This window comes from Zootoca vivipara, chromosome 3 (assembly GCF_965207765.1).
Source record: "Zootoca vivipara chromosome 3, rZooViv2.hap1.1, whole genome shotgun sequence".
In the NCBI taxonomy this organism is placed as follows: domain Eukaryota; kingdom Metazoa; phylum Chordata; class Lepidosauria; order Squamata; family Lacertidae; genus Zootoca; species Zootoca vivipara.
Genome location: NC_142586.1, coordinates 43,259,779 through 43,287,059, shown reverse-complemented (window position 1 = coordinate 43,287,059; position 27,281 = coordinate 43,259,779). Strand labels below are relative to the sequence as shown.

Sequence of the window (27,281 nt, the reverse complement as noted above, 5' to 3'; positions counted from 1 at the left end):
CATCCAAACAAACAACCAACCAACCAGTTAAACAACCAAACTCATGCTTTCAGGTTAATATGTCTTTATAACTGTTTCCTAGCAGAAACCCTGTTATTTAAAGTGGTTATACAGGATGAAAGGGACGTCTGCCAGCTGCGTCAGAAATGCTCTCAGGAAGCAATTTGAACAACTGAACAATAATTATGCTTGTTAGACAGATTTTTGACCACTGAGCAATTATGCATGTGATACTTAAAGCGCGCGGAAATTAACAAGGTTTACTTTCAGGTCTTTTTGAGCTATGCGGTGCTCCCGCACTTGCAGCAGAGGATCTCATCCTGCTGGGTTAGGAATCCCTTTCCCACCAGTGAGCTGGAACATTTCCCACACTTAAAGCAGTCACTGTGCCACTGGCGATCCTCAAATGAGATAAATTTGGCTTCGCCGAGAGCTATGAAGAGAAAACATGGAGATGAAAAGTGGGGCTGTGAGTACCTTTTAGCAGATCACAAAGGCAGAAGCTTATGCTCTAATAAGCAAAGTCCCTTACTTCTTCCTTTAATAAATGTTAAAACCTAAGCTAAATGAAGTGAAGCTGCCATACACTGAGGCAAATTAGTTCCATCTAAAAATCTAAATAGGACTGTCTCACCCCTTGTTATGTCATGTCCACTGAGGGCTCCCAGATTAAATAAAACTTTCAGTTATCCTGATATATGGAAACTGGAGAAAAACTGGATCAATGAACACGTGTGATTCATTCAGGGCCAGTCCTACCATTATGTAGAGTAAGGTGTCCTCCTCAGGCAATTGACTTGTGATGAAAATGCAGCAAAACATCAGATACGTAATATTCTTCTTGTATTCTTTACTACCAGGTATGGAGACAATGTTTTTGGGAGTCTTTGTCTCACGGCACCAAAATAATTTAATGGGTCTTAGGAACTATGCGCCTTGGCCTGGTTGGGGGTAATTTGCAATTCCATCTCAGGCAGCAAAGTGTCTAGGGCCACCCTCAATTCACTGAAAGGTCCATGTTTTGACATATACTAGAACAATAGATGCTGACACAGCTACAGTATTGGCCCGAATATAAGCTGCTCCCTTGAAATTCTGCAGGCACTCAAACCCGTTCCATTTTACCGGATGTCTGTTTCAGCAGTGATAAAAGCCAATTTTTGTAAGGTCGCGAATTTAAGCTGCACTTGTTGGAATTTGGAAAAAGTGAGGCTTATATTCGGGCCAATGTGGTATATATTTCTGAGATTCAGAAATGGCTACTATGGGACCAACAATGTGCACATTTAAGCCAGCTTCCCTGAGCTGCCTTGTCCATTTTAATGCAGGATGCACATCGACAGGTACACACTGCTTTGTAAACGTAAGAAGATAAGAAGAGTCCTACTATGGATTTAACAGTTCACCATATATGTTGGATATTGTGAATTATAAATCTAACACAGAAAAGTAAATTGGCCTAAAAAGCACATTTTTGTGGAGTTGTGGAAAGGTGGTGCTTAATTGCTTGCAATTAATTATGCCTGTAGAAGAAACTCCAGGGTCTGCTGTGTGTGTGTGAACTCACATATGCAATAGACAGAAAGGTTATGGCTGATTGAATTTCCCACCAGTTTTTCTTTCTTTCTTTGGATGATGGGATCAGTAATTAATTGGTGGTGTTACCCCTCAGAACTGGGACAAGAGGTCATTCAATTTGTTTTTAAAAGGATCCAGCTAATGGTCTTAGAGTACTTTTAAATGGCCTCTGTGTGTTTGCCAAACATTTATAAGCCATTTAAGCACAAATCTTGAAAGCAGTGTTTCTATTTCTGACAAGATCTGTTCTTCAATTCTGGGAATATGAAGGTGAGGCTAAATGATTTGAGCATGACACACAGAAAATGCCTTCTATGTCTTTCACTGCAGAGAGAATAACAGACACACCTGCCAGCAGAGTTTCATAGGATGCTTGGCAATGCTAGGGTTCCCCAGATCACATGCTCAGGAAGTGGGTGAACTCTTACCATGGCACCCTTAAAAACAATTCCAACTGCTGTTTAATGTGTTTGTGTGTACTGTGCTAGAAATTGGAAAGGGGAGGACGACTCATTTAGATTTTGCTTTGCTCGTGTATTCTGTTGGTTATTTTGATTTTCAGAGGCTGGGAATAGATGCCTTTCCTTTTGTACTCATACTCTTTGACCCAAAATGTGGATGTAAACAAGGCCATGTTCGGAGTTGCCACTTACTTACCATGGTAACTACATTGGTGTTGCTATTCTCACAGGGACATGGGAATGCAGGAAACTGCCTTACACTGAATCAGGCCATTGGTCCATCTGGTTCAATATTGTCTACAGTGATTGGCTCGCCAGAGTTTTAGGCAAGGTCTCCTTCCAAGCCCTATTTGGAGATGCTTGCACCTTCTGCATGTAAGGCAGATCCCCTACCACTGACCTTGGGCCCTTCTCCTAAAGAATTCATCTTGGATCTGACCTTTCCCCAAGATGTTCAGATTAACATAGGCAGTTTCCTCTTCATTTTTATCCTCCATAACCATCTTGTGAGTTTATTTTTAGTTTGTTTATTCATTTGATTTTTATATTGCTTCTTCTCCCAACTGGGAGCCCAGAGCAGCATGAAATATAATTAAAATCATCTCATCATCACTAAATGCTTTACAGTGCCATAAAAAAATCTAAAACCATCAACTACTTAAATTACAATCTAACATTTACAATTGGTAGGTCCCCGGCCACTCAGTTCCCAAAGGCCCAGAGTGAATAAATCATTTTTTCACTAGTATCTATCTATCTATCTATCTATCTATCTATCTATCTATCTATCTATCTATCTATCTATCATCTATCTATCTATCTATCTATCTATCATCTACAGTCAAAGTGAATACCATCAGAACAAAACTAAAAGGGTGAAGGGCGTTTGGTGAGGCAGAGAGGGAGAAGAGGCCAAGAATGAGGGAGATAACTGTATCTCTCCAGAGCTAGTTAAGTCTAAGAACGAAACTAGATGTGCTGCTAAACATTTAATTAGAAAGCCTTTTAAAAAGTTAGGGAGCAACCCTAAACTCCTGGGAACGGTGGCTAGAGATTTCCTGTGGAGTGTGGGAGATCCGCAGTCCTTGGTGTAATGGTGGAAAGCTCAAAACTAAAAAGGGGATTTCTGGGAGTTAATTAGAACCAAAGCCTGCTTATTCCTTAGATATGCCTCCAGATTTTTCATTTTGGGGGGGGGAGAGGAACTATGTTGGCCTTGGAGCTGTCATCCCCCCCACACACTGGAATCCATCAATAAGTTCTAATTCTTTGGTGGGGGGGATGTTCAACATTTTGTTTGTTCTTTCTGGTGTCTCACAGATGTCTGAAACCAAGGGCAAATTGGCAATCTTCTGAACATTCAATCAGTAATATATATATTTAGACTACAGTCCATTCTATCATTCTAGCTGTGTGCAGGGAATATATTCCACCCAAAATAATGTAGTACTCAGCTGTGTAAAATGCTAAAATAAGAACTTGCTTGAATGTCTTTTTCTGGGAGTGTGGATATCACCTTGCTTTGCTGGATGATGCTATTGCAAATGGACCCAATATATAAGAGTGGAAATAGAAATCATTACTTAGAATGCACCATTGATTTGTATTTAATTAGAAGGAGACCAGCATTATGTTCTAAATCACGAATGTTTGCTTTGCCAAGTATACTCTTGCAGTTTGCTTATTTGAAGTGTCTCAAAGACTATTAAAATACGTGAATAATTTCAGTTCTTCAGAATAGATTACTTTAAGGCGGAGAAGCCCACCACATGGCAATATGGTAAACTCAACCCAGCACCCATCAAAATCTCTTGCCAGTGAAGCAGAAAATTGGAAACGTCTTTCACAGAGGAAGAAAATTTGGAAATACTGGATAATGGATTTTGGCACAATAGAGAGCCGTCAAGGGGTTGGGGGCTATCCAGTGTTTTGCTCTGTGGCATACATATGATTTTACCTGCAAAGAAATTGTGGATGAGCTTAAAAGTACAGTGGTACCTCTAGTTATGAACTTAATTCATTCTGGAGGTCCGTTCTTAACCTGAAACTGTTCTTAACTAGAGGCTAATGGGGCCTCTTGCTACCACTGCGCCGACCAGCACACAAGTTCTGTTCTCATCCTGGGCCAAATTTCTCAACTCGAGGTAACTCTTCCAGGTTAGCGGAGTTTGTAACCTGAAGCATTTGTAACCGGAGGCGTTTGTAACTCAAGGTACCATTGTAGTTCATACAACATGCAGACACCCATTGCTGATAGCAGCAACTGTATAGCTTCTCCCTCCCTCCCCCTCCCCCTCCCCCTCCCTAAAATGTAGTCCAATGTATCCATATTGCAAAATCCTGTATTTCCTCTTTCCAGCTGCCAATTGTTGACTACCACTGGTGGAGTCACTAAACACAGCTTGCGTGGAGTTATGCTTGTGTAATGGGACTTCTGCCCCTCCTCTTCTAAGCACCTTCAAAATCTCCTCCAGGGGGTCCTCTAATCTCATGGGACAGATTTTGGGAGTATCCAGGGAGCTGTAGGGGAAAGGGGAGAAGGGGGAAAATTCTGCTACACCAGAGAACAGCAGCATTGGATATGAACCAGGGTGCTGTGATAGCAAATAAATTATGCAAGATCTTACGGAGACGAAAGAGGGAACTAGGCATGTGGCCAATATTTTGCTATGTACCGCAACATTTCGTTTGAGCCTGAATCTCATTACAGCTCAAGAACTGTGGAAACAGGGCCACTTTCTTGTGATCATATAAATGCCCTGCGGTAATAGCACTACTTTGGCCACCTCATGAGAAGAGAAGAATCCTTGGAAAAGACCCTGATGTTGGGAAAGATTGAGGGCACTAGGAGAAGGGGACGACAGAGGACGAGATGGTTGGACAGTGTTCTCGAAGCTACGAACATGAGTTTGACCAAACTGCGGGAGGCAGTGGAAGACAGGAGTGCCTGGCGTGCTATGGTCCATGGGGTCACAAAGAGTCGGACACGACTAAACAACAACAACAAATAGCACTGCTCCCCAATTCACCATAAATAATTTTAGCACCCTGTGCTCAACCGTCACCAATGCTGATATAAGGAGCACAAATGCTGCCAATGATTATATAGGAGGCTTGCTTCTGCCATGATGACCATCAAAATATGGACTGTATTTTGTCAGTTGGATAGTCAACAGTTACCTGTAATAGGCTTGGTGCAGGACACACACTTCTTTGCATAGCGCCTGCTGAAGCACTCAAGGCAGTAGGGGTGTTCATCTTTGGAAATGAACCGCTGCCCTGCCAGCTGCTTCTCACATCCAGTACACAGAAAGCATTCTTTGTGCCACGGCTGGTCATGATAGGTCACACCACCAGAAGTTATCACCTATTGGACGATAAAGGAGCATTTGTACATTAAGTACAAAACCAAAGGTCAATAAGCGCCACTCTTCCTTGGTTAATTTATAAAAAGAGAGAGATGCTGAATATCTGGCGTACTTTGGAGTCACCCCACAATCAAGGAAAATGTAACTTCAGGTTTCTGTAGCAAGGGGAAAGGGCACTCTACACATGCTCAGAAGAATTATTTTCTTTTTTTATTACTAATGCCCAACAGGGTTGGCTCTGAGATTATTCCTACAGAAACAGCTGGTGCTTGTAAAGGGAAAATGGATCAGAGGCTGCTGGACTGCCCACAGCCTTGTGATTTTTAGATGTATACATAAACAGAAGGGCTCTGGCTTGGTGTTATATTGTGGAATCGCATGGGTGGGTGGACAGCTGAAGTGTACTTTCAAGACAATCCAATGTATGCCAATCAGAAGTTCCACTGTGTAATGGAGTTCACTTCCTAATAAGTGGTCTTAGGTCTGAAGCCTTAATATGATTATCTCTCTAACAGTACAATCCTATATATGTCCATTCAGAAGTCTAACGGGACTTATTCCCAATAATGACAGACCTGTGCCTGCTAGATTAGGCTTTCCCAACCTTGTGTCCTCCAATGATGTTGACTACAACTTCCAACATCCCTCACCATAGGGTCTGATGGCTGGGTCTGATGTTGGGACCCAAAGTTGGGAAATGCGGCACTAATTGATGATTGGGGGGGGGCACCCATTTTGTATCCCATAAGCTGCTCCTGAAATGTAAAATGCACTATTGAATGCATTGTTGGTGCTATTAGCATTTACCTTCTGCACACCTGTCCACCATGTGTAATTTTGACAATGGAAACAGATTCAGAGTATCTGCTTCCTCCCGTCTCTTGGCAGTGAATTATAGCAAACCTGAGGATGTTTGCATCAGGCTCATTGTAAGAAAGAATATTTTTTGGTTTGTTAACAAACGTTATACTGCTTAATATGAAGAGGGGTTTGAAGGTAATCATGGTCTCATGAATGATCTGAAGAAGTGCATTCCAGAAGGTGGCTGCTGTCACCAAGAGTGTCTGCTTCTCCTTTGTGGACAAATGGCAACCCCCTGTTCATGGAATGGACAGTGAAGTTCATTGTGATTACCTATCTCTCCACCCCCACTGCCCCAGTATTTTTCATTTGCTTCATTACCTTTTTGCAGGAGTAACAACACTGAGCAAATTGCTTCTCAAAACAAGGCACGCAATAATTGTCGTTGTCCTTGGTAATCAAAGGCTTTGTCCCTAGCGGTTGCCGACAGTGTTGGCAAACAAAGCAAGCTTCGTGCCAACAACTTCCTTTAAACTCCATTTTGCGAGAACCTGCAAAACCAATCAAGAGATCTGACAGATTATTGGCCGGCTGGGAATGCTGTATTAAAAACTGTGCTAAAACACTAGGGTTAGGACATTATTTCTCCATTATCAATTATAGCACAACAGCCCCAGTTCAGCCAAGCACAGAAACTCATGGTTAAATTCAAGTTTTAATGTCAAAGTGAAATGGCCATCTCAAAACTAATCAAAGGACATAAAAATAAGGTATAGGGAGGGAAATGACCTTCTAATAGGGAAAGACATAATAATACATGTGGAGGTTTCTGCAGTTTGCCATATATGTTTCAGCAAATTTTCTTCTAAGTCTATGTACGCATTACTGCTTATTCCGGCTGAAGCATACACCCACAGGTGTTTGAAGCTGAGGAAACCTGACGTCAGCCACAGTCCATAGGTATCCTGCAGCATTTTGAGAAATACTCTGGTGTGATGTGCTTTCCCTTCAAATCAACTTGCATCCAATATGAAAGCAGAAGCCCTGGTTAAACTGCATAGCTGCCAAGTTATCCCTTTTTTTAAGGGAAATTCCATAATAATAATAATAATAATAATAATTTATTATTTATACCCCGCCCATCTGGCCAGGTTCCCCCAGCCACTCTGGGCGGCTTCCAACAAAACAGAAATTCTAAAATACAGAAATCCATCAAACATTAAAATACAGAAATCCATCAAACATTAAAAGCTTCCCTAAACAGGGCTGCCTTGAGATGCCTTCTAAAGGTCTGGTAATTGTTGTTCTCTTTGACCTCTAGTGGGAGGGCATTCCACAGGGTGGGTGCCACTACCGAGAAGGCCCTCTGCCTGGTTCCCTGTAACTTGGTTTCTCGTAGTGAGGGAACCGCCAGAAGGCCCTCGGAGCTGGACCTCAGTGTCCGGGCAGAACGATGGGGGTGGAGACGCTCTTTCAGGTATACCGGACCGAGGCCGTTTAGGGCTTTAAAGGTCAACACCAACACTTTGAATTGTGCTCGGAAACGTACTGGGAGCCAGTGTAGATCTTTCAGGACCGGTGTTATGTGGTCTCGGCGGCCGCTCCCAGTCGCCAGTCTAGCTGCCGCATTCTGGATTAGTTGTAGTTTCCGGGTCACCTTCAAAGGTAGCCCCACGTAGAGCGCATTGCAGTAGTCCAAGCGAGAGATAACTAGAGCATGCACCACTCTGGAGAGACAGTCAGTGGGCAGGTAGGGACTCAGCCTGTGTACCAGATGGAGCTGATAGACAGCTGCCCTGGACACAGAATTGCCCTGTGCCTCCATGGACAGCTGTGAGTCTAAGATGACTCCCAGGCTGCGCACCTGGTCTTTCAGGGGCACAGTTACCCCATTCAGGACCAGGGAGTCCTCCACACCCGCCCGCCTCCTGTCCCCCACAAACAGTACTTCTGTCTTGTCAGGATTCAATCTCAATCTGTTAGCATTATGCTGAATAGGCTTCCTCGTGTGAAAAGGGAAAACTTGGCAGCTATGAAACTGAGGTGCGTACATTTGAGACAGCTATTGCACATGTGTGAATGATGATGCATGCGCAGATGAGGGCACACACACGGATAACAGCTTCAGTGAATTGGAGTTCGTTGTAGGGAAGCAAATCAAGAAATGGACATTGGGTGAAGACATGCCTGTCCCCCTTCTGGTCTGTACAGTAATGTTTTAGGTCAAAACCAGGAGCTTAAGTAAATCAGCAACATTTTGCAGCTAGTTTTTCTAATCCTAAGCTGTTTTCTAAGTCTAGCATAAATGGAATACTGTAAGACTTAATGGAAAATATTTTCAGTTGACTAAGCCTCACAAATGCAAAGACATTAGTTAATCGGGACTTTCCAACACCTCCTCTTCAAGGTCTTGAAATAGCAGCACAGAGGAAGCCTTACACAGAGAGGAGGAAGGCAGTTAAGGAAAATAGCTGTTTTGTACAAGTGGTAATTGAACATAGGGTAAGTATAATGAAAACAATGAGGTTCTAATCAGCTCCAAGTCCTGGGAAGTATAAAACTCATATAGCCAGTGCTTGTGTGAATTGAGCACATTTTCAAGGCTCTCTTATTTTATGTTGGAAAGTGTCAATACTGCATTATTCCATTTTAGCTTCATGTTGGGTCTACAAATTATTTCATTACTGTGCTTTACCTGTACCAGTAAACAATTACCAGAAGTGTGCATGCACACGAAAGCTCATACCAAAATAAAAACTTAGTTGGTCTTTAAGGTGCTACTGAAGGAATTTTTTTATTTTACAGTAAACAATTGTTAGCAAGCCTATTATCCTCCATTTTTTTAGTTGATTATACGTAGTAGAGGGAAAATTGCTGTGTATATGCGATAATCTGAAATAAAACTCTGCTGTGAAACAAGCAGCCCAAAATAAGGTTGCCATCACATCTCTGTATCAGGACCAAGCAACAAAGAATGCGGGAGACCAAAACTCCCTGCATTTTTTTTAGTAGTTGTGAGGGTTCTCTAGGGTTTACTGGAGAAGTGGCACAGGGTAGGTGGGGGGGGGTCTTAGTCATTTGTCCCTTCACCACGTTCCCAATCTAGATATTCCCCTGATGCTGGCATCAGGATCACAGGGGTGGGTGGTGTGGATATACAGGTACCTCAATAAAATCTTGAAAGGTTGTGAAATCCAGTGATGGTTTTATGCCAGACTTTATGTTTTCACATGTAGCTTGGGTCTCACATCTTTGCACTGCCCACTGTCTCCGTGACCCTTCTGATGGCATCTGAATAGGCTGCTTGAAATAAAAGAAACTAGCTACCTATCGCTATCAGTGCTTCATACCTTCAACCATAGTTTTCTAAATTCAGCTGCCAAATCCCATTCCTAAATCAACTCACAGGACTCAGCTATATAGCTGCAAATATAACATTTTAAATGTGTTTTAAGTGCATTATAATAGGGACCCAGGTGGCTCTGTGGATTAAACCACTGAGCCTAGGGCTTGCTGATCAGAAGGTCGGCGGTTCGAATCCCTGTGGCGGGGTGAGCTCCCGTTGCTCGGTCCCAGCTCCTGCTAACCTAGCAGTTCGAAAGCACATCAAAATGCAAGTAGATAAATAGGAACCGCTCCAGCGGGAAGGTAAACGCCGTTTCCGTGTGCTGCTCTGGTTCGCCAGAAGCGGCTTTGTCATGCTAGCCACATGACCTGGAAACTATACGCCGGCTCCCTCGGCCAATAATGCGAGATGAGCGCGCAACCCCAGAGTCGGTCACGACTGGACCTAATGGTCAGGGGTCCCTTTACCTTTAAGTGCATCATACAAATGTGACACTAGAGAGTGATGGTGAGCTTATGGCAAATTCAATATATATATTTTTATTAGTTTTTTCAATACATTTTTCAAAACACTTTATATAAAAAAACATTTTCACAGTGTTTTTTAATATGCGTATAGATTCCACCACAGTCACATTGGTCTTCCAATTTATTCAGAAGGGACCATAAGTACAGCTCTTAGACAGATTTAACATTAAGCAGACTAATTTAATTGTGTGACTGCTACTAGAGTCCAGCGTATTAAAATTTAAAATATTGGATCTGTCACACTTGTTTCCCATGCTGAGGAAAGACTGCCAAATGTGTTAACATTTATTTATTTATTTTGGTAAGGTGGATTGATTTGCAAATCGGATTTCTGAATTGTTCTATAGATAATCAGTATCTCGAACATATAACTTGGCATGTTATTAGACAAAATAATCGGAAATTAGGGCTAGTTGTTTGGATAGTAGCTTATATGTAGCAGAATGTTTCAGTGCCCACCTGCTAGAAAACATTCACTCTCTCCAGATGCAACCTTGTAGCACTACTACCAAATAGTTACGTAACACAGCAATGTCTATTTTGGGACATGATACAAATAATTATCAGAGCATGTTCTACTACTGTGGGGCAGCCAAGTCTATGTGGTATTCTCCAGATGTTTTTGGACTACAAATCCCATCAGTCCTAGCAACATGGCAAATGGTCTTTGATGACAGGAGTTGTTCACAACATCTATTGTTTTGTTGTTGTTAATTAAATTTGTTAGTTGCTTTATCTTGCCCAAGGCAACCCAAAATGACTTACAAGCAACCAACCATTCTAGAGGGCACCTTGGCTACCCCCTGCACTAGGGCAACTATCTATTTTTTTTTTCATAAGCAAAATTCTATGCAAATCTGGCAATTCAGTACATAATTAAATTTTCCATTTCCATTTTGGACACCTGGCCCGCATCCTGACTTTGAATGGGTCTGAATTATTCAGTGACAACTTTTCAGTCTCAGATGCAAGCCTGAATTTGTACCCCCACTCTACATAGCAGGAATTGCTCATAGCTGCCTATGCTCTGGCTGAATAAAGAACTGTGGCAGAGCACCTGTTACCCACAATTGTCAGAGCTGGTGGATAGGATCCAGAGCCCCCAGAACTTTTCTTCTGGAGGAAGTGCAATGGGGAATGCATCAGTCTTATAAAATAGAGCGATGAGCCATGTGTGAGATGGGTCGCTCAACTGACTTCCATGAGGTAATTAAAAATGCTGCTCAAAAACAGGGAAGTTGAGAAAGAATCCATCTGCCAGTGGTTCCCTGGGACTCCATTTTGTGGCTGGAAGGCATGCTCAGAATTTAAGGTAAAAAAATAAATGTTTTGGAGGCACAATGAAGGTTTTGCAATTCTGAATAAGGAAACCTTGCCACAGGAAACAGCCAGGCTATGGGGTCCCAGTGTCTATTTGTGTCACTAGTGGAATAGCACAACACCCAAAAGCATTTTTGGAGGGGGGGGGAGGTTTATTTCCTTTTTAAATTTAAGGGTCATATTTAGGATCCCACTGGAGCGGTACAACGGGGCGTGCTCAGCTCCTGGAAAAGCAGCTTTCATTTTGAAACAAATCTTTCAGGAAAAAGACATACAAACCGATGTGGATCTGCATAAGTAGCTCTCCATGAAACTCACCTAATCACATTCCTAAAAGCTAAAAGAAGAAAGGGAAGTAAAATGGCAAAAGGTGAAATGCCAACAGGTGGGTGCATTGGACAGTAAATAGCAAACTGGCCTCTGCATAAGGAATGTGTGACACCTGGATAATGAAGCATTCATCTGAAAAGGCCCTTGGATTAAAGAAGAGAGTTGCACCTTAATCATACTTCTGCCTATTGTGCTCCACTAGACCAGTGTTCAAAATTAATTAAAACCGCCTATTTATTTCGTTAGCAAAAGCTCCTTGTTATCTTACCAGGCATAATGGTCCTCTTGCAGTGGAAGCACTTTGATGAATACTCATTAGAATAACACTCTGTACACAGCAGGAGCTCATCTTTGGCAGCGAAAGGCTTTTCTACCAAAGACTGGTGGCACTTGGCACACTTGAAGCAGGATTCATGCCAGTGGCAGCCTTTGTAAGCAAGATCCTTTGAGAGACAATGAATGCATGTTAATAAAAAAGCAGGTGCTTCCTTAAAAAAAACACACAACTCCAAAAACCACCAGTTGGATACAATCAAATCAGAAGGCACTTTGAGCCATTGGTTTCGGAATAATTGTCAAAAATGACCAGCAGGGTGACAGAATATTCTGTAGTTTAACCGCATTGGAGGAAGTTTTCTGACCTTTTCTTCCTTGTCTACTCTCAAGCTGCATACCTACTTTATTTGAGCGCCACAAGATGAAAGGAACTGTTTAGAAAAAAAGCCTGCAATCGTAGCCACGTCTCTGCAAAATTGAATTCAGTGGAACTCACTTTCAGGTCAATGGAGTAAGAAAGGCAAAACTGCCTTTTCTATTTGTGCGAGGGAAATGGGTTGTAATTTGGTGTACTGTCTTGTAGAACCACAAAGCGTATCTCCTCACCAGTGTGACTATGTTGTATGTGGCTTTGTACCATACCAGTAGGTGCCTCCAAATTTTTGTGTCTAATTCTGGACATATGTTCTAAAATCCTGATTTGTATAGAACAGAGCGTCATACCCATGTACGTATGTATATAAGTATATAAACCACACCCATACAGCAGATGTAAGAAAGGTTATGTTGTAATTGGAAGCCAGATGGATTTTCCATCTGAATACAGTCATCCGCAAAGGTCTAAAGCTCAGTCTGGATTTGAGTACCGGTAGTTTCTTGTGAGTTGTTCCTGTGATTTTACTGTATGCTATCCCAGAGTGTGATGGAATGCTATGGTCCCTTTAAATCTCCACCCCGGGGGAATTAGTATCTGAGTCAGCATTTCACCAGGAGCTGAGCGCCTTTGCAAGGTGGGAGCTGACCTAATTGTTGAACATTAAGTTGTTTGCATATGTAAGCGAAACACTTGAATATTTTGGATCATATTAGGTGGGGTTCTCTTTTTTTGCATGTAAGATTGTATTATACGAGTCATTAACAGCATGTCATGTATCATTTAGCAATGTACTTAGACCGACTTGATGAAGGGTGATGAGATTTTACCTGGATATTTTGTTGTCGGAGTCCTCTTCATACGCAGTTTTTCAAGTACAAGATTTAACACAGAGAATCTACACTCTGGACTTCAGTACAATATAGTTGAACTTTTGGATGTGGAGACATTGACTAGTAATTTGAAGGAATATATATATATCACTTCAGGATTGACCAGAGACTGTGTGTGTGTGTGTGTGGTTTTTAAATTCCTACCAATCAGAGTATTAGTACGTGTTATATTGTGATATTTTGTGTACAATACATTTCATATACTCCTATTTTCCCTATACAGAGTTGTGCTTTATGAGGAATTAAAGGAGAAACAAATCTCTATACACACATCCCATTGTGGTGTACATAGTTTTCATGAAAAGTCTGCCCGAGTTCTGAAAGAAAAGATGAAGCCCAAAGACGTGGAGTTTTGTTTCCTTTTGATTTGCCACTAAGATGCTATTTCTGTGATGAGTGAGGAGGCATTAGGAGATAAACAACAAAATGAAGTTGTCATTTGGCGAATAAAATATTTTAATCCAAACACATCTTTTCTTGAGATATCTTGCTTGCAGAGACAGTGTTATTACATAAAAATGATGAATGCCATTTATTTCCCTGCGAATCTTAGCAGTTATAGGGGAGGCTGTCTGTAATACAGACGAAGGGGAAGTCATTTTTCACTGGTTATTCGTCAGTGGAATTTATTTTAAGGTTTCCCTCGATCTTATCAGTTGAAATAAGCCCAGGCTAGAAAAAGAAATCTCTCTGGAATGAATTGTTAAAATAATACAACTTACTGGTCCCCCCCCCTTTAAACCCAGATATTAAAGAAGCGAAGACATTATTCTGAGGGTTAATGCAGTTTAAAATCTCTATATTAAGCTGTTGAATTCATATGATGGATGAAACCCATCTCATTGGGTCTGTAGGGAGCCTGTAAACTATTAAAAACCTGCATTCATCTGCAGAAGCTCAATGCCACAGGTTATATTGTTGTGCACCACCCCAATCTCTGAGCAGTGCAGAATCCCAGGGGTTCCAGGCACTTACCCAGGGTTTTTGTTTCCTTTGGAATGAGGGACAGTGGAGACTGTGGTGTTATTTTATGATCTGTGCTTTATTTATACATATATACCACCTGAGCCTACATAGAGGGGTTCACAGCATTAAAACCCCAAGAGGGTCTTGCTTCTCCCATAGTCACAGCCTTGGATTCCAGCAGAAATCAGGCATGGTTCTGTCTCCCAGCCGCCCAGCCTGCAGCCTTGCTTCTAGCTTCTAGCTCACAAAAATCAACTCTCACCTCTGGCCTTTGTCTTTCTGCGTACCAGTGAGTTGAGAGAGGGGTAGGGGTCCCCACCCACCCATTTGCAACTACCTTTTTTACCTTAAAGGTAAAGGGACCCCGGACCATTAGGTCCAGTTGCAGGCGACTCTGGGGTTGCAGTGCTCATCTCGCTTTACTGGCCGAGGGAGCCGGTGTACAGCTTCCAGGTCATGTGGCCAGCATGACTAAGCCGCTTCTGGTGAACCAGAGCAGCGCACAGAAACACTGTTTACCTTCCCGCCGGAGTGGTACCTATTTATCTACTGGCACTTTGAGGTGCTTTTGAACTGCTAGGTTGGTTGTTACCTTAATGGCTCATAATTAGAGGGCCAGTACTTTACCAGGAAGCTAGTCTGGCTATGCCAGGAATTGGATCAGTGCTGAGTCCAGTAATTAGAAGGAGGCTCAGGCATACAACCTACCCCTCCACCCTACTCATAATAATATGCTCTCTTTTTTGTTCCTCCCCGCCTATATCTATCGATCCATTATACCGATCTATGGATTTGGGTGTGTGAGAGTCACAGGTGAGTCACAAGCAACACAGGATTACTCTCAGAGTAGTTGGGACCACTCCAAACAAAGTTTACTTCATCTGCTGCCCCACACTTATGCCAGAAAAGGAGCATAGCTTCTTGGCTCACAATCATTAGCTGTTGATCATAGTCAATTCATGTCTGAGTTGAATTAAAACATTTCTTTAAAGCCTGTGGGTGGTTTTCAATAAATGAGGAGCCCCTTTTCTTCTTCCCTGTCACTTCCAACATGGCAGGCATGGGGTAATGAAGCTAGGAGGAAGAATCCTGAAGTTTTCAAGGTAGCAGGCCTGGGGCCAGACCCCTGGACCTGACTGCTTCCTAGTAACAATGTAGTAGTAGTAAATACTCCTAACAGTAATGAAATGAAATGAAATAGATTTTTAACTGCTTCTAAAGTTAACTGCTGATTTTGAGCATTCAGCAAACACCCAGAACTCCGTGTCATGTGGAAAGATTAGCTCTATAGGTATTTGAAGGCCCCAACTGGGCCAGAGGTGCCTAGCTGTGGGAAGATCTGTACAGAGTTCTTTCAGCATTCAGCTGAACAGGCCTGTGATCCCACCCCCATGACCAGTGCAGGCTTCCCAATTGCAGGACCGTTTCTAAGAACATTCAGCTGATTGCTCTTAGAAACACCTTTCAGGCTTTCCTGCATTGGGATGGGAAGAACCGGATGGGACATGCCCCGATGATCTCTATATGCACTATTTCCACGAAGCCTGGAATAACACTGGGACAGTGTTGCTTCTGAAACAAATCAGCACTTACCTTGAAGTCACATTCAATGGGCTTCTTGCATTCTTCACAGATGTTAGCAAAAAGGCTGTCGTAGCACTTCACACAGTAAGCATTGTCTTCTTTCGTCGTGTATCTCTTTCCACAAAGGGAGGCCATGCAGTGATAGCAAGCAGACTGATCACTTGCCATTTTCAATTCTTCTTGATACATCTAGGGAGAAGCATTGTATATAATGAATCTTTGGAACTGCAGCACACATGACTCTCCAGAATTTCCACATCCTTGCATTAAAAGGTCTTTGTAAATAATCTCCTATGAGCTAAGAGCAATAGTCAGTAGATACAGCACCTAATAATATGCAGATTATCTTTTTTTAGTGCTATGAAAATCTACACCAACAGAGTATGCATTGCATCAAATCATGGGGTGGAGCTGTCTTGTGGGCCCCAATATCTTTTGGGAGGGGCCAGAGGTAGCTGAGTGTGGCATGGCTTCAGTAGCCAGTTCCTCCTCCTCCTATCATGGAAGGAGACCAAACATGAGAGAGGAGCCACCAGCCATTGAAGCCATGCTCAGCCTGGACATGGACATGGACTCAAAAGCCAGGGGTAGGAGTGCTCCAGAGCCAAAGCAAACATCAGTAATGTGTACACAGTCAAAGTGCATGTCTTTTGTGCCTGGCTTTGGTCGGTGAATCCTAGGATTCTAGAAAAATACAAAGCATATCCCACAAACCTGAAACCTGCCCACCCCTGCTCTCGACAGTTGCAAATTCTGCTCATCTCTCTGTGCTTTGAAAACTCATTTGGATAAATAGTCAAAGTTCAGGATGCAGCAGAAAAATCTTCTCAGGTTTGTAGGCAAGCTATTTTGGTTTGTTATGTGCCCATTCGACCAGAAGGACTTTACTAAAATTAGGACACGGTTCCTGAGAATCAGGGAGATTAGAAGCCAAAGAATTCCCAGTGAAGCTGACCATTAAACATCTGCTGGATTCATTGAATTCTCTCTCTATTCATGTGATTGTGCTGCTCATGTCAAGAGTACATGGTTTATTATGGACTCGGAGAAGAACCATGGAGGGGTGGGGGAATCCTTCAAGCCGTTTTTGAAAAGAAAATTATATATCATTGGTACGACAGTAACACTTTCCTAGCATATATGTCTCAGCATGTAGTAACTGAATGAGAAGGGTAACCCAGAGTATTAAAAGTATTGGTTAATTTTTTTAATGCTATGCACTGCTCCCAATTCCTATATTCAGCTCCATATGCTGAATCACAGGCCGTAATGTGGCGTATTATTTTGTCTCAACATACATGGCTGCCTTATAGTGTGAATCAGATGACTGGTCCATCTAGTTCCAGTTTGACAGCTCCGACTAACAGTGTTCTTCAAGCTTAGAAAGAAAAAGAGATCTCTGCCCATTTAAGATCCTTTAAGTGAAGAAACGGCGAATTGAACTCTGGACCTTAAGCATGCTGGTCTTGTGCTCTCTCACTGAGCTATGACCTCTTCCTTACAAGGTTTGGTGTCTCTTTCCCCAGGGCCATGGACTGGTCTGGGAATTTGGTCAGCTTCTTTCTTGCCCAAAGTGAAAAATCATGCCCCCAAGGTAAATAAGTCTGGTTTCTCTTTGCATGCAGTTATATAGATATCTAAACAAGCTTCATTGGTTGAGACAATGTCTATGTTACAGAAGTAGACCCACACAGCACTGATTTTTCAGCTGGAAGAGCCACTGTGTGGTGATTTCCCTCCCAAGATCTGTGTGGTAAAGGAAGTATTGTGAAGTAGCGTCCATTTCTCAACACAGAAACATAAGAAGCTACCTTATACCAAGTCAGACCACTGGTCTAGATAGCTCAGTACTGTCTACAATGACTGCCAGTTTCTCTCCAGGGTTTCAGGCAGAAGTCTCTCTTAGCCCTAGGCAAGCACTACCTGAAGATGTCAGGGATTAAACCTGGAACCTTCTGAATGTACTGCATATGCAAGCTCCCAAATGGTTAGCTCCCAAATCTGAAGATTTGCTGGTTAGAGCGTTGCATTTGGATGCAGGAAAACCAGGTCTTCAGACTCACTCATCCATAAAGTTCATTTGCTTACCTGGGAGCAGTCAATCACTCTCAGGATATTGCCTCACGGGGTTGTGGTGAGGGACACCCCACCATGTCCCCCATCCCCCAAGTTAACTCCATTAAAAGCTACCTGAGCTACTGATAGCTGGGATAAGCTACTTCTATAGTTTAAAGAAATGGGCTGGAATATAATGTCAAACAAAGTGATTTTCATTATGCAGTAGCTTACATTCCTAACTTGTGGAGACTGATAATTTTAGCTTATGTGTCATGAAGGGGGAAATTACCGATAACAACTTAATTTTTTTGTCACATAGTTTGCATGTGTCCTGATGTTCATGTAAAGATTGCAAGTAAATAGTGGGTACGGTAATTATCAGTGATTAAACCCCTGGTCCATTTATAAGCAACATAATTGACCACTGTGACTGTTTGGAAGGAGGGAATTCAAAAATAACTCGAGTTCTGTTGACCAAAGCAATCCCATGCCCAGTTTTGCTTTGAGAATGTCATTCTGGCCAAAGCAATGAGTCAATATGTCATGAATAACACTAAGCGACTACCGTAGCACTTATGTAGGAGAAAAATACCAGCCTTGAGTGCTTTTGACATCTGCTACTGTTTATTTAGCTGCAAGTAATGGGCTTGGTGCCAAGAATCATAGGAGGTGGCATAATCAGAAACTGAGGGTGGGTTTAGATGAATTCAGACAACCAACCAACCCACCACCAGGTTGGCCAAGTAAATGCCAGGAAACCTTACTTGAGATCAAAGGGTTTCTCAAATAAACTAGAATCTGCAGCAAGAAATAAAATATCACCAGGTTTCCTTCAACTCAGACTGAACAAATCCATGGTGGAAATCCTGACCTCTTGGCCAGTTGGTTTTCTGTAATGGTCTGACCTTTAAATAGTTCAACCCAACCATTTCAGTCTTGTTTATAAAGAGCATGAGCGTGTATGTGCTGCTGTGTGTAAAAATATAAAGGGCATTAGTTCAGGGCTGATTCACTCAGGCACGGACACTACTTGACATCTCATTACTGGCTCACACAAACCTCTGTGTCCTTCAGCTGAACCAGTTAACTGCCTCAGTGGGAGGTGAGCACAACATTGTGTGCAAGGGATGTTAGGTAACAGAAAGCAGTGCTCTGTGGGGGCTGATTTCTTTCACATATGCAAGTCCTCATCTAATGGCACATTCACCAGATAATGGGTGTTCAAGTGTGAAAATATTGGTGAAACATACCCAACGACTAGAAATACTGCAGAGAAATCCTCTGTGTGTTTCAACATTTTTAACCACCTGAAAAGCATTTTGTTAAGTCAGGATAAAATAGATGTACTTTACATACAAAGAAGGTATCTGTTGGATTAATTCAGCCTCTTTTCCCATATGTATGGTATATCTCTCTCTCATTGATTTTGTCTTAAAAATAAAGGAATACTAAAAACAACAACAATCCAGGTAAACTCTACAATTCCCCAATCCAGTATCTTACATAAAATCTAATTTTACCAACTTGCCATTGCACTCACGGTATCTTATTTGAAATTAGACAAAATAGAATGAAAAGCTTTTCATATGTGGAAAGGAAGAAAGAGAGAAAGAGAAAGAAAGAAAGAAAGAAAGAAAGAAAGAATATATACTAATCAAAATTAGTTTTTAAATCTGATAATGCAATTCATTTATTTATTCCAGTGAATCCAGATGAATCAATTTCACATTCCATTGTCATTCTTGTTGCCTGCAAATTTAAATACTTTGTTTCCACTCAACAAGGAAAATGCTAGCAATATTCAATTAGCAAGATGCTAATTTATTTCCGTTTCGGAGAAAGTATCCACAAGTGCATCACAATCCTCTCAGGTATGGACTGTAGTGCTATTGTCCCACCTGTGGTGAGGATGAAATATTCGACATGGTTGATGACAGTGTACAACCTGAACTTTCTGCTTTACCCAACTGTTGCCTTTTCACAGCAGAAAAGTGCCGGTTATGGTCTGTAAAATACATTAATTTTTTGCTTCTACGGGGGGGGGGAGCTGCCCCTCCTGCCCCCTGTCTATGCCCATGTAGCCAAGATAAATCTGACCCACCTCGCACAATCCACTAGGATCCCCCCCCCGCATACCTTATTTTAGCCTTCACTGACCTGATGCCTTCTGAATGTTTTGGACTCCATTTCCCAACAGCTGTGGCTGATGGGAGTCCAAAACATCCAGAAGGCACAAGCTTGGCAAAGGCTGCCTTATTGGAGATCCCACTCATTTCAGTAGGGCATATGCAAAAGAGTCTTTTGGTGGGTGGTGGAAGGAGGAATGCTATGGGCAAAATCAATATGTACCAGCATGAGTTTGTAAATGATTTTTAATGCTGAGAAAAACTTATATAATGCTTGGTTTATTCCACCCACATTTCCTGTGTTGAGCTGGTTTGGGAACAGTATGGTTTATGAAATACCAATAATTATCTAGCCCTCAGTCCACACACACAGATATGAGAACATGTAACTAATATATTAGACTCTCCTGCTAAAAATGAGTGGATGGCTGAGAACTCTTGAGTTTTTAATTGTATTCCCTCAGGGTTTGTGGAATGCCAGAGAGGAGGAGTATAAGAAGAGGAGGAGGAGGAGGATGGAATGCTAATCTCAGACCAAAAATAGTGACTACTTTATTTGGCACAAGCAGTGGAAAATTCCTTGTCTCTGCATACCACAAAACTTCGTGTCAAAGTGATTTGCTGTGTCTACAACTGTGTCAAATGGCCTGCTATCTAAAATGACTGACAATACAATCCATCAGAGCAATCCCCAAAATGAGCGAGCATCTTATGCTCAAAACTATTGCCTATTTGATTTTAAGTCATACAAAAGAGGTTAGATAGATGTTTGAATGGGGAACACAAACTAGCACTCAAGTTAGATCAGGGACCCAAGTGGTGGAATATTAAACTATAGCCCCTGAGGAAGATCATCTTAAGAGTTTACACTGTTAGGTACTGTGTGCATAAGATATTTGGTTCAATCCCCGGCATTTGCAGCAAGGGCTTGGAAAAACTGCTAACTGAAGCCCTTGCCAATCAGCGTAGACAATACAGAGTGTGGAGAACTACGTAATGGTCCTGGTTTTAAAAAGGGAAAGAAAAGGGAAGAACATAGGTCATAAGGAATTGGTGGAGCATACTGGCTAAGAGGCTGTGTTATGAACCAGGAGTTCTTCAGTTCCAATCTTGTCTCCTCCATGGACTCACTGGTTAGCTAGGAAAGCCACTTCCTTTCAACCCCAGTCCTCCTCTCTTGAAGATGGAGGTAATAATACTGACTTCACTTACAAATTTATTGTAAGGTTTACAACTAGGAGCACACCATCAAGGATGCTTAGGTGGGGTGGTGGTGGTGGTGAATTCTCCCCTGATTTTTTCCTCCCCCGTTTTTGTTTGTTTTGATGCAAAACTAAAGGCTCTCTCTTAGGTCTGATGAATACCTCCCTCCAGCCTTGAGTGTGTGAGGCTGTTTTGACTGCATATGCAATGGGAAACATGGAATGCTCTTTGTGTCTGCCCTGTATGGAGTGCCCTGTGGCAGCTCTGTCTCTTACTGAAATCTAAAATGCGGAGTGGTCCAATCTTGTACCTTTCCCTAAACCTTTGTGAGACTCAACAGAAAACAGGGAGTAGTTGTTGAGTCATTAAAGGTCTATTCAAGGCTCTGTGGTATAGGACTCGAAGGACTCACCAACACTTCTGCTTCTCCCATGCTTTCTAGGCACAGGTGTGAGGGTTTGTTTGTTTGCCCTGTAGTTTTTCCTGAGAAAACCCTCTGCTTTCTGCTGAATTGCAGCAAGTATCAGTTTTCAGATTGCCATTTGTTCCGATTCAGCGGTAAACAGTGGGTTTCCTTGGGGAAAGTGGTGGGACAAATGAAAAACCTCTCAGACCTGTGCCTAAAAAAGCATGGAACTAGCAGAAGAAAACACGAAACAAGTGGAAGTGTGGACAATCTCCAAGACAACACATCAAAATGATTAACAGACGTCTCCCTACACTTGCTGTCTTCTGACCCCCAACCCTCCGTTTATAGATAAGGGAGCGAACATCATGCTGTTGAAATAGAATCCTTTCCACTGCTTTGATCTTAATCTCTAGAGAAACATGTTAACTTTTATTTTGCTGGAAGCTATATTTTGTGTTTCAGTAAATCAGATAAAGAAAGACTCCAAAGACCTGGCGCTACGCACATTACTGGACTACAAAGGTTGTCTGGTTCTTTCATTGTCTGCCTTATTTCCAAACACAGCAAAGGTACAGTGAGTCACTGAATTGATGTGTAGAACCAGTGGCTATAAATATTATTCTGGGCCAGTAGCCCATCTGATCCATTGTTCTCTTTCTAACTTTTTATACTTAGCCTTTCTAACTTTTTATACCAGGTCCAAAATTGCCATGTTAACAAAGCAACCTGCTAGAAGGCAGCCCCCTCCTAGCATCTGCTGCCATGATTTAGATGTTCCAAATCCAAAGGATGCTGCAGACTTAAAGTGGCTCCATCGAGCATCCTTGATCCTTCCTGCTCTGACAATTCTAATCCATTTCCAAGTGTCTGTTCTCTTCCCTGCCTTTGATCTTTAAAGCGTAATGAACCCCATTTTAACTTAAAAATTATTAAAAACAGACTGCTTTTTAAAAATATTTTTGAAATGAACCAATCATTTTGGGTGACCTAATAAAACCTTACAAAAATAGAGGATAATATACCAAAAAGTGTAAAGCCTTTTAAAAGGTTGCTTGGTGGTCTTCTTTCCCACTCTATTAATACTTGACCTAGTTTTGTAAAGGAAAACAGAAACATACATTTTTGAAAGTCCAATTACACCACGTCAACCAGATCACCTATATCTATATGCTTGTTGGCACTCTCAAAGACCTCTAATAGGTTCATGAGAAATAATTACCCTTGAAGAAACCATGCTGGCTATGCTTCAGCAAGGCTTGTTCTTCTATATATTTTATATATGTTTTACTGTGGTTGGAAGCCATTATAAAATAGCTGGGGCAACTCAGTCAGATGGGCGACATCTAAATAAATAAATACTTATATGCTTGCATATTTTATTTTTAATATTATTTTCCACCAGCCTGTAATTTCCAGGAACCCACTTGGATCCTTTTTTTAAAAAATATGGTGTTACATTGGTTACTTTTCAGTCCTCAGGGATGGAGAGTGACCTGAGTAGCATTACATATTTTTGCTAGATCAGCAATTTCAGATTTGAGTTCTCTGAGAACTCTCAGGTAGACACTGTTCATTTCATCTGAGAGGCTTCTTGCCTCTAATAGCTGATAGCTGACTGTTAACTATGCTGGCAACTTTGCTTTTTCATGTTGTTGTCTCTCTTTCTCTCTCTCTCCCCCCCCCCCATGAGTTTAGTCTTGATAGGAGAATCTTGAAGAATCATACAATAAAAGTCTGCATATCACAGGAATATTGTATACACACATAGAGGCTCTGAAGCCTAGAGCAACTAGGATTTCCCCATTCACTCCAGTGTAAGAGGCAGAGTCTCTTGCTGGCAAATGGATGCATTCATAGAACTGCCCCTTCCCACTTAAGTGAATGAGAATGCTTGGGTTCTCAAGAGTTCTGTGCACACACACAAAACACACAGAGAGCAGTTGGGACCCTCAGATTGGGAGACTGTATTGCAAAGGTCACTGCAAAGATCAGAGCTTGCTTTTTCCTTGGATCAATGTCACAAAGCAAACATTTTCTTTAGATTTCTACAGATTATGCAGCCTCAATCCTAGTGACCTGTGTGGCAGCAAAATGAAATTCTTAGCAATGTGGTAACAGATTTAAATAGATCTGTTCCAGCCAGCTCTGGGGTGGGGTGGGGTGGAAATATGTTGAGAAATGTCACACAATCGTATGATACGAAGAAAAATATGAGAACAAACACCAGGTGGGAACAGACCAGATGTGAGAAAATGGTCTTCTTCTCAGTGAAAGTATGTGAACATCTGGGAAAAAATATGTTGTTAAAACAAGGAAGACTGAAGAAAAAATATTGCAGGGCATCAGTTTCAATGCCTCACCACCCCAATTTATAATTTTAGACAGATTCCTAATGCAAGATGAGTATGGGATATTAAATAGTACTGTATAAAATGACCTTCAGTTATAGGAAAGTTTCCTTTATATGTTTACCGATACAAGATGGGCATAGACATTGTGTGTGTGTGTGTGTGTGTAATGAGAATGAGAATACATACATTACGTGAAGAAATTGTCACATTGAATGCCCTGCTGACTCATTGCAACCAGGTTGGAAGGAACCATTTCCCCCTTCCCCATTGACTCTAATGTGAGGGAATTTGCTGATTTGGGGTTGGGTAATGTTGGGGAAATAAGGGTATTAGGAATAGTGGTGGTGGCTGAGCTTGTCACTGTATGGGGTGGCTCCTGAGTCAGACCTCTCTCTCCACTAGCACGTCCACAGTCATGAGCACAAACTGACCAAAAGGATCGAAATACTATGGATGGGCAGCACTGATTTAAAGGCTCAGGCAACCAGAAAAAGTAAGGGTACAAGAAAGTACAACAGAAAAGAGCTCAGCAACGAACAAGCTGCACAATTCTACGAGGAATGAAACATGCCTTATCAATCTGATTAAACACATTGATGTACAAGTAATGACCATTCCATTTGAATGGAAGTTTCTTCCAGAAAGTGTATTTAGGACTGTAGCTTTATTATGTGTTTTCACTGGCAATAGCCTAGGCGGCTACATTATTATGCACATTTATGTGGAACTAAGCCCCATGGAGGGACGCGGGTGGCGCTGTGGGTTAAACCACTGAGCTTGCCGATCAGAAGGTCGGCGGTTTGAATCCCCGTGATGGGGTGAGCTCCTGTTGCTTGGTCCCAGCTCCTGCCAACCTAGCAGTTCGAAAGCACGTCAAAGTGCAAGTAGATAAATAGGTACCGCTACAGTGGGAAGGTAAACGGCGTTTCCGTGTGCTGCTCTGGTTCGCCAGAAACGGTTTAGTCATGCTGGCCACATGACCCGGAAGCTGTATGCCAGCTCCCTCGGCCAATAATGCGAGATGAGCGCGCAACCCCAGAGTCAGTCACGACTGGACCTAATGGTCAGGGGCTCCCTTTAGCTTTACCTTTAAGCCCCATGGAGCGCATGTAGTACTTGAATATGAGCAAATAGTTATAATATTTCTTTGCATAACATAGATATGTTGAATGGAAGGGTAGGCTGGAGGAAATGGCAGGTGATTTGTAAATAAAATTACTTTAACCACAAACTGTTTCCAAGAATTATAACATTTAGCAGACACAACACCCCTTCAAACAACTTTTTAGTTTTTTCTTTTTTGGTACAAGTAACTGAGTTTGCTTGAATTTGCTTAGTTAATTTTGCCTTCATATTGGCAGCACAAAATAGTATATGGAGACTTTTTTAAAAAAAAAAAACACACACACACACGGGCAACATAGAACATTTAATAATAGGAATAAGTATGATTCATAATTTTCATGTAACCCAAATTTCACAACCTTGACAACATATGACCTGATAGCCAGTAGACAAACTGCAACATCTGTTAGAACTACTACCACCCACATAATCTCTCTCAGCAAATCTTAATTCTCCCAAGTCTAAAATGTGCATCCATTCTTTATTCCCCATGTGAGTTCCTTTCTTTGGCCATATAGCGAAATCTTAATTCTCATACGGTACAAACGGAACTACTGTATAGGGAGGAGAGGAACCAGAATTTTTCCATTATGTTCTCTCATTAGGGCAGCTGTGAGTGGGAAGACCCTTGATATTGCTGTGAACAACTTTTTAAATAATCAAGTTTCATATGCAGTATTAGAGAGCTAGAGATTGTAAGTTAGATACTCACATTTTTCTACCAGTTGCTTCTTCTGATGCTTGGACAGGATGAGGAAAGATTGTAGATTTTCAGAGAAAGGGATCCAAGAGAAACAAGCATAGCCTGCCAGATCTGTTTTGTCTACTATGGGATTCCTTGGCTCTGCAGTAGGCAGCCAAGAAGATTACTCCGTTTCCTTTAGACCTCAAACAGCTGGGTCTCTTGCTATTTTGTCATATACTGTCTGTGTTGGGAGTTAAACACAGAGCATGTAGGAGGACCATGAAGGGCTCTTATATTTCAGAAAGGAGGAGGAGATGTTTCAAAATCTGAAAATATTAGCAGCCACAAATGGCACACAAGAACAGTCCCGCCCCTAACTGCGCTTGCCATGTTATGATAGCTGCGCATCCGCAGAGTATCATCCTTTGCAGCTTAAACTTGGAAGCTGTCAAGGGTGATTTAATCTTCTAGAAGCAATAATCCAGGATGCTTTAAGGCCGGCTTAAAAACAACAAAATAAAAAAATCCTTCCAGTAGCACCTTAGAAGCCAACTAAGTTTGTCATAAGTATGAGCTTTCGTGTCCATGCACACTTCTTCAGATACACTTAAACAGAAGTCACCAGACCCTTATGTATAGTCAGAGGGTGGGGAGGAGTATTACTCAGAAGGGTGGTGGGAATGGGTGATTGGCTGATAGGAATGGTAAACCTGTAGATGACTATTAACGACTGTTAACGACTGCAATTGGTCTTGCAGGATAAAGCAAGGGCTGAGGTGCTAAAGAAAGCTTTATCATGTATAATGAGATAAGAATCCAGTGTCCTTATTCAAAACAGGTCTCTCCATGGTTTTAAGCTTGGTAATGAGTTGCAATTCAGCAACTTCTCTTTCCAGTCTGTTTCTGAAATTTTTCTGTAATAAAGCAGCTACTTTGAGATCTTGTATAGAATGTCCTGGGAGATTGAAGTGTTCTCCTACTGGTTTTTCTATCTTGTGATTCCTGATGTCAGATTTATCTCCATTTATCCTGTGGCGTAGGGTTTGGCCTGTTTGTCCAATATAGAGAGCTGAAGGGCACTGTTGGCATTTGATGGCATACACAATGTTAGAAGATGAGCAAATGAATAGTCCTGAGATGGTATGTTTGATGTTGTTGGGTCCAGTGATGGCGTTGTCCGGGTGTATGTGGCAGCAAAGTTTGCATCTGGGTTTATTGCAGGCTCTGGTACCAGTGTCCATGTTAAGTCTGGTGGTGGTATTATTCTGGGTGAGATGTTTAAGATTGGGTGGCTGTCTGTAGGCAATGAAAGGTCTTCCTCCCAGAGCTTGAGAAAGAGAACTGTCATTGTCTAGGAGAGGTTTTAGATCTCTGATGATGCGCTGTACTGTTTTAGCTTGGGAGCTGTATGTGATTACTAGTGGTGTTCTGTTATTTTCTTTTTTGGGTCTGTCTTGCAGCAAGTTCTCTCTGGGTATCAATCTGGCTCTGTTGATCTGTT

General features: G+C 41.9%; 1 protein-coding gene across 1 annotated transcript; it reads right to left on the bottom strand.

Moving 5' to 3' along the window:
* Positions 1-47: 47 nt before the first annotated feature.
* FHL5 (four and a half LIM domains 5) lies at positions 48-26,126 on the bottom strand. The gene is made up of 6 exons (XM_035109360.3): positions 25,808-26,126; positions 15,833-16,012; positions 12,000-12,174; positions 6,590-6,759; positions 5,220-5,406; positions 48-433 (listed from the first exon to the last, which is right to left on the bottom strand). The coding sequence occupies exons 2-6, from the start codon at positions 16,010-16,012 to the stop codon at positions 282-284; spliced, it is 864 nt and encodes a 287-aa protein (XP_034965251.1). The 5' UTR covers positions 25,808-26,126; the 3' UTR covers positions 48-281.
* Positions 26,127-27,281: the final 1,155 nt, after the last annotated feature.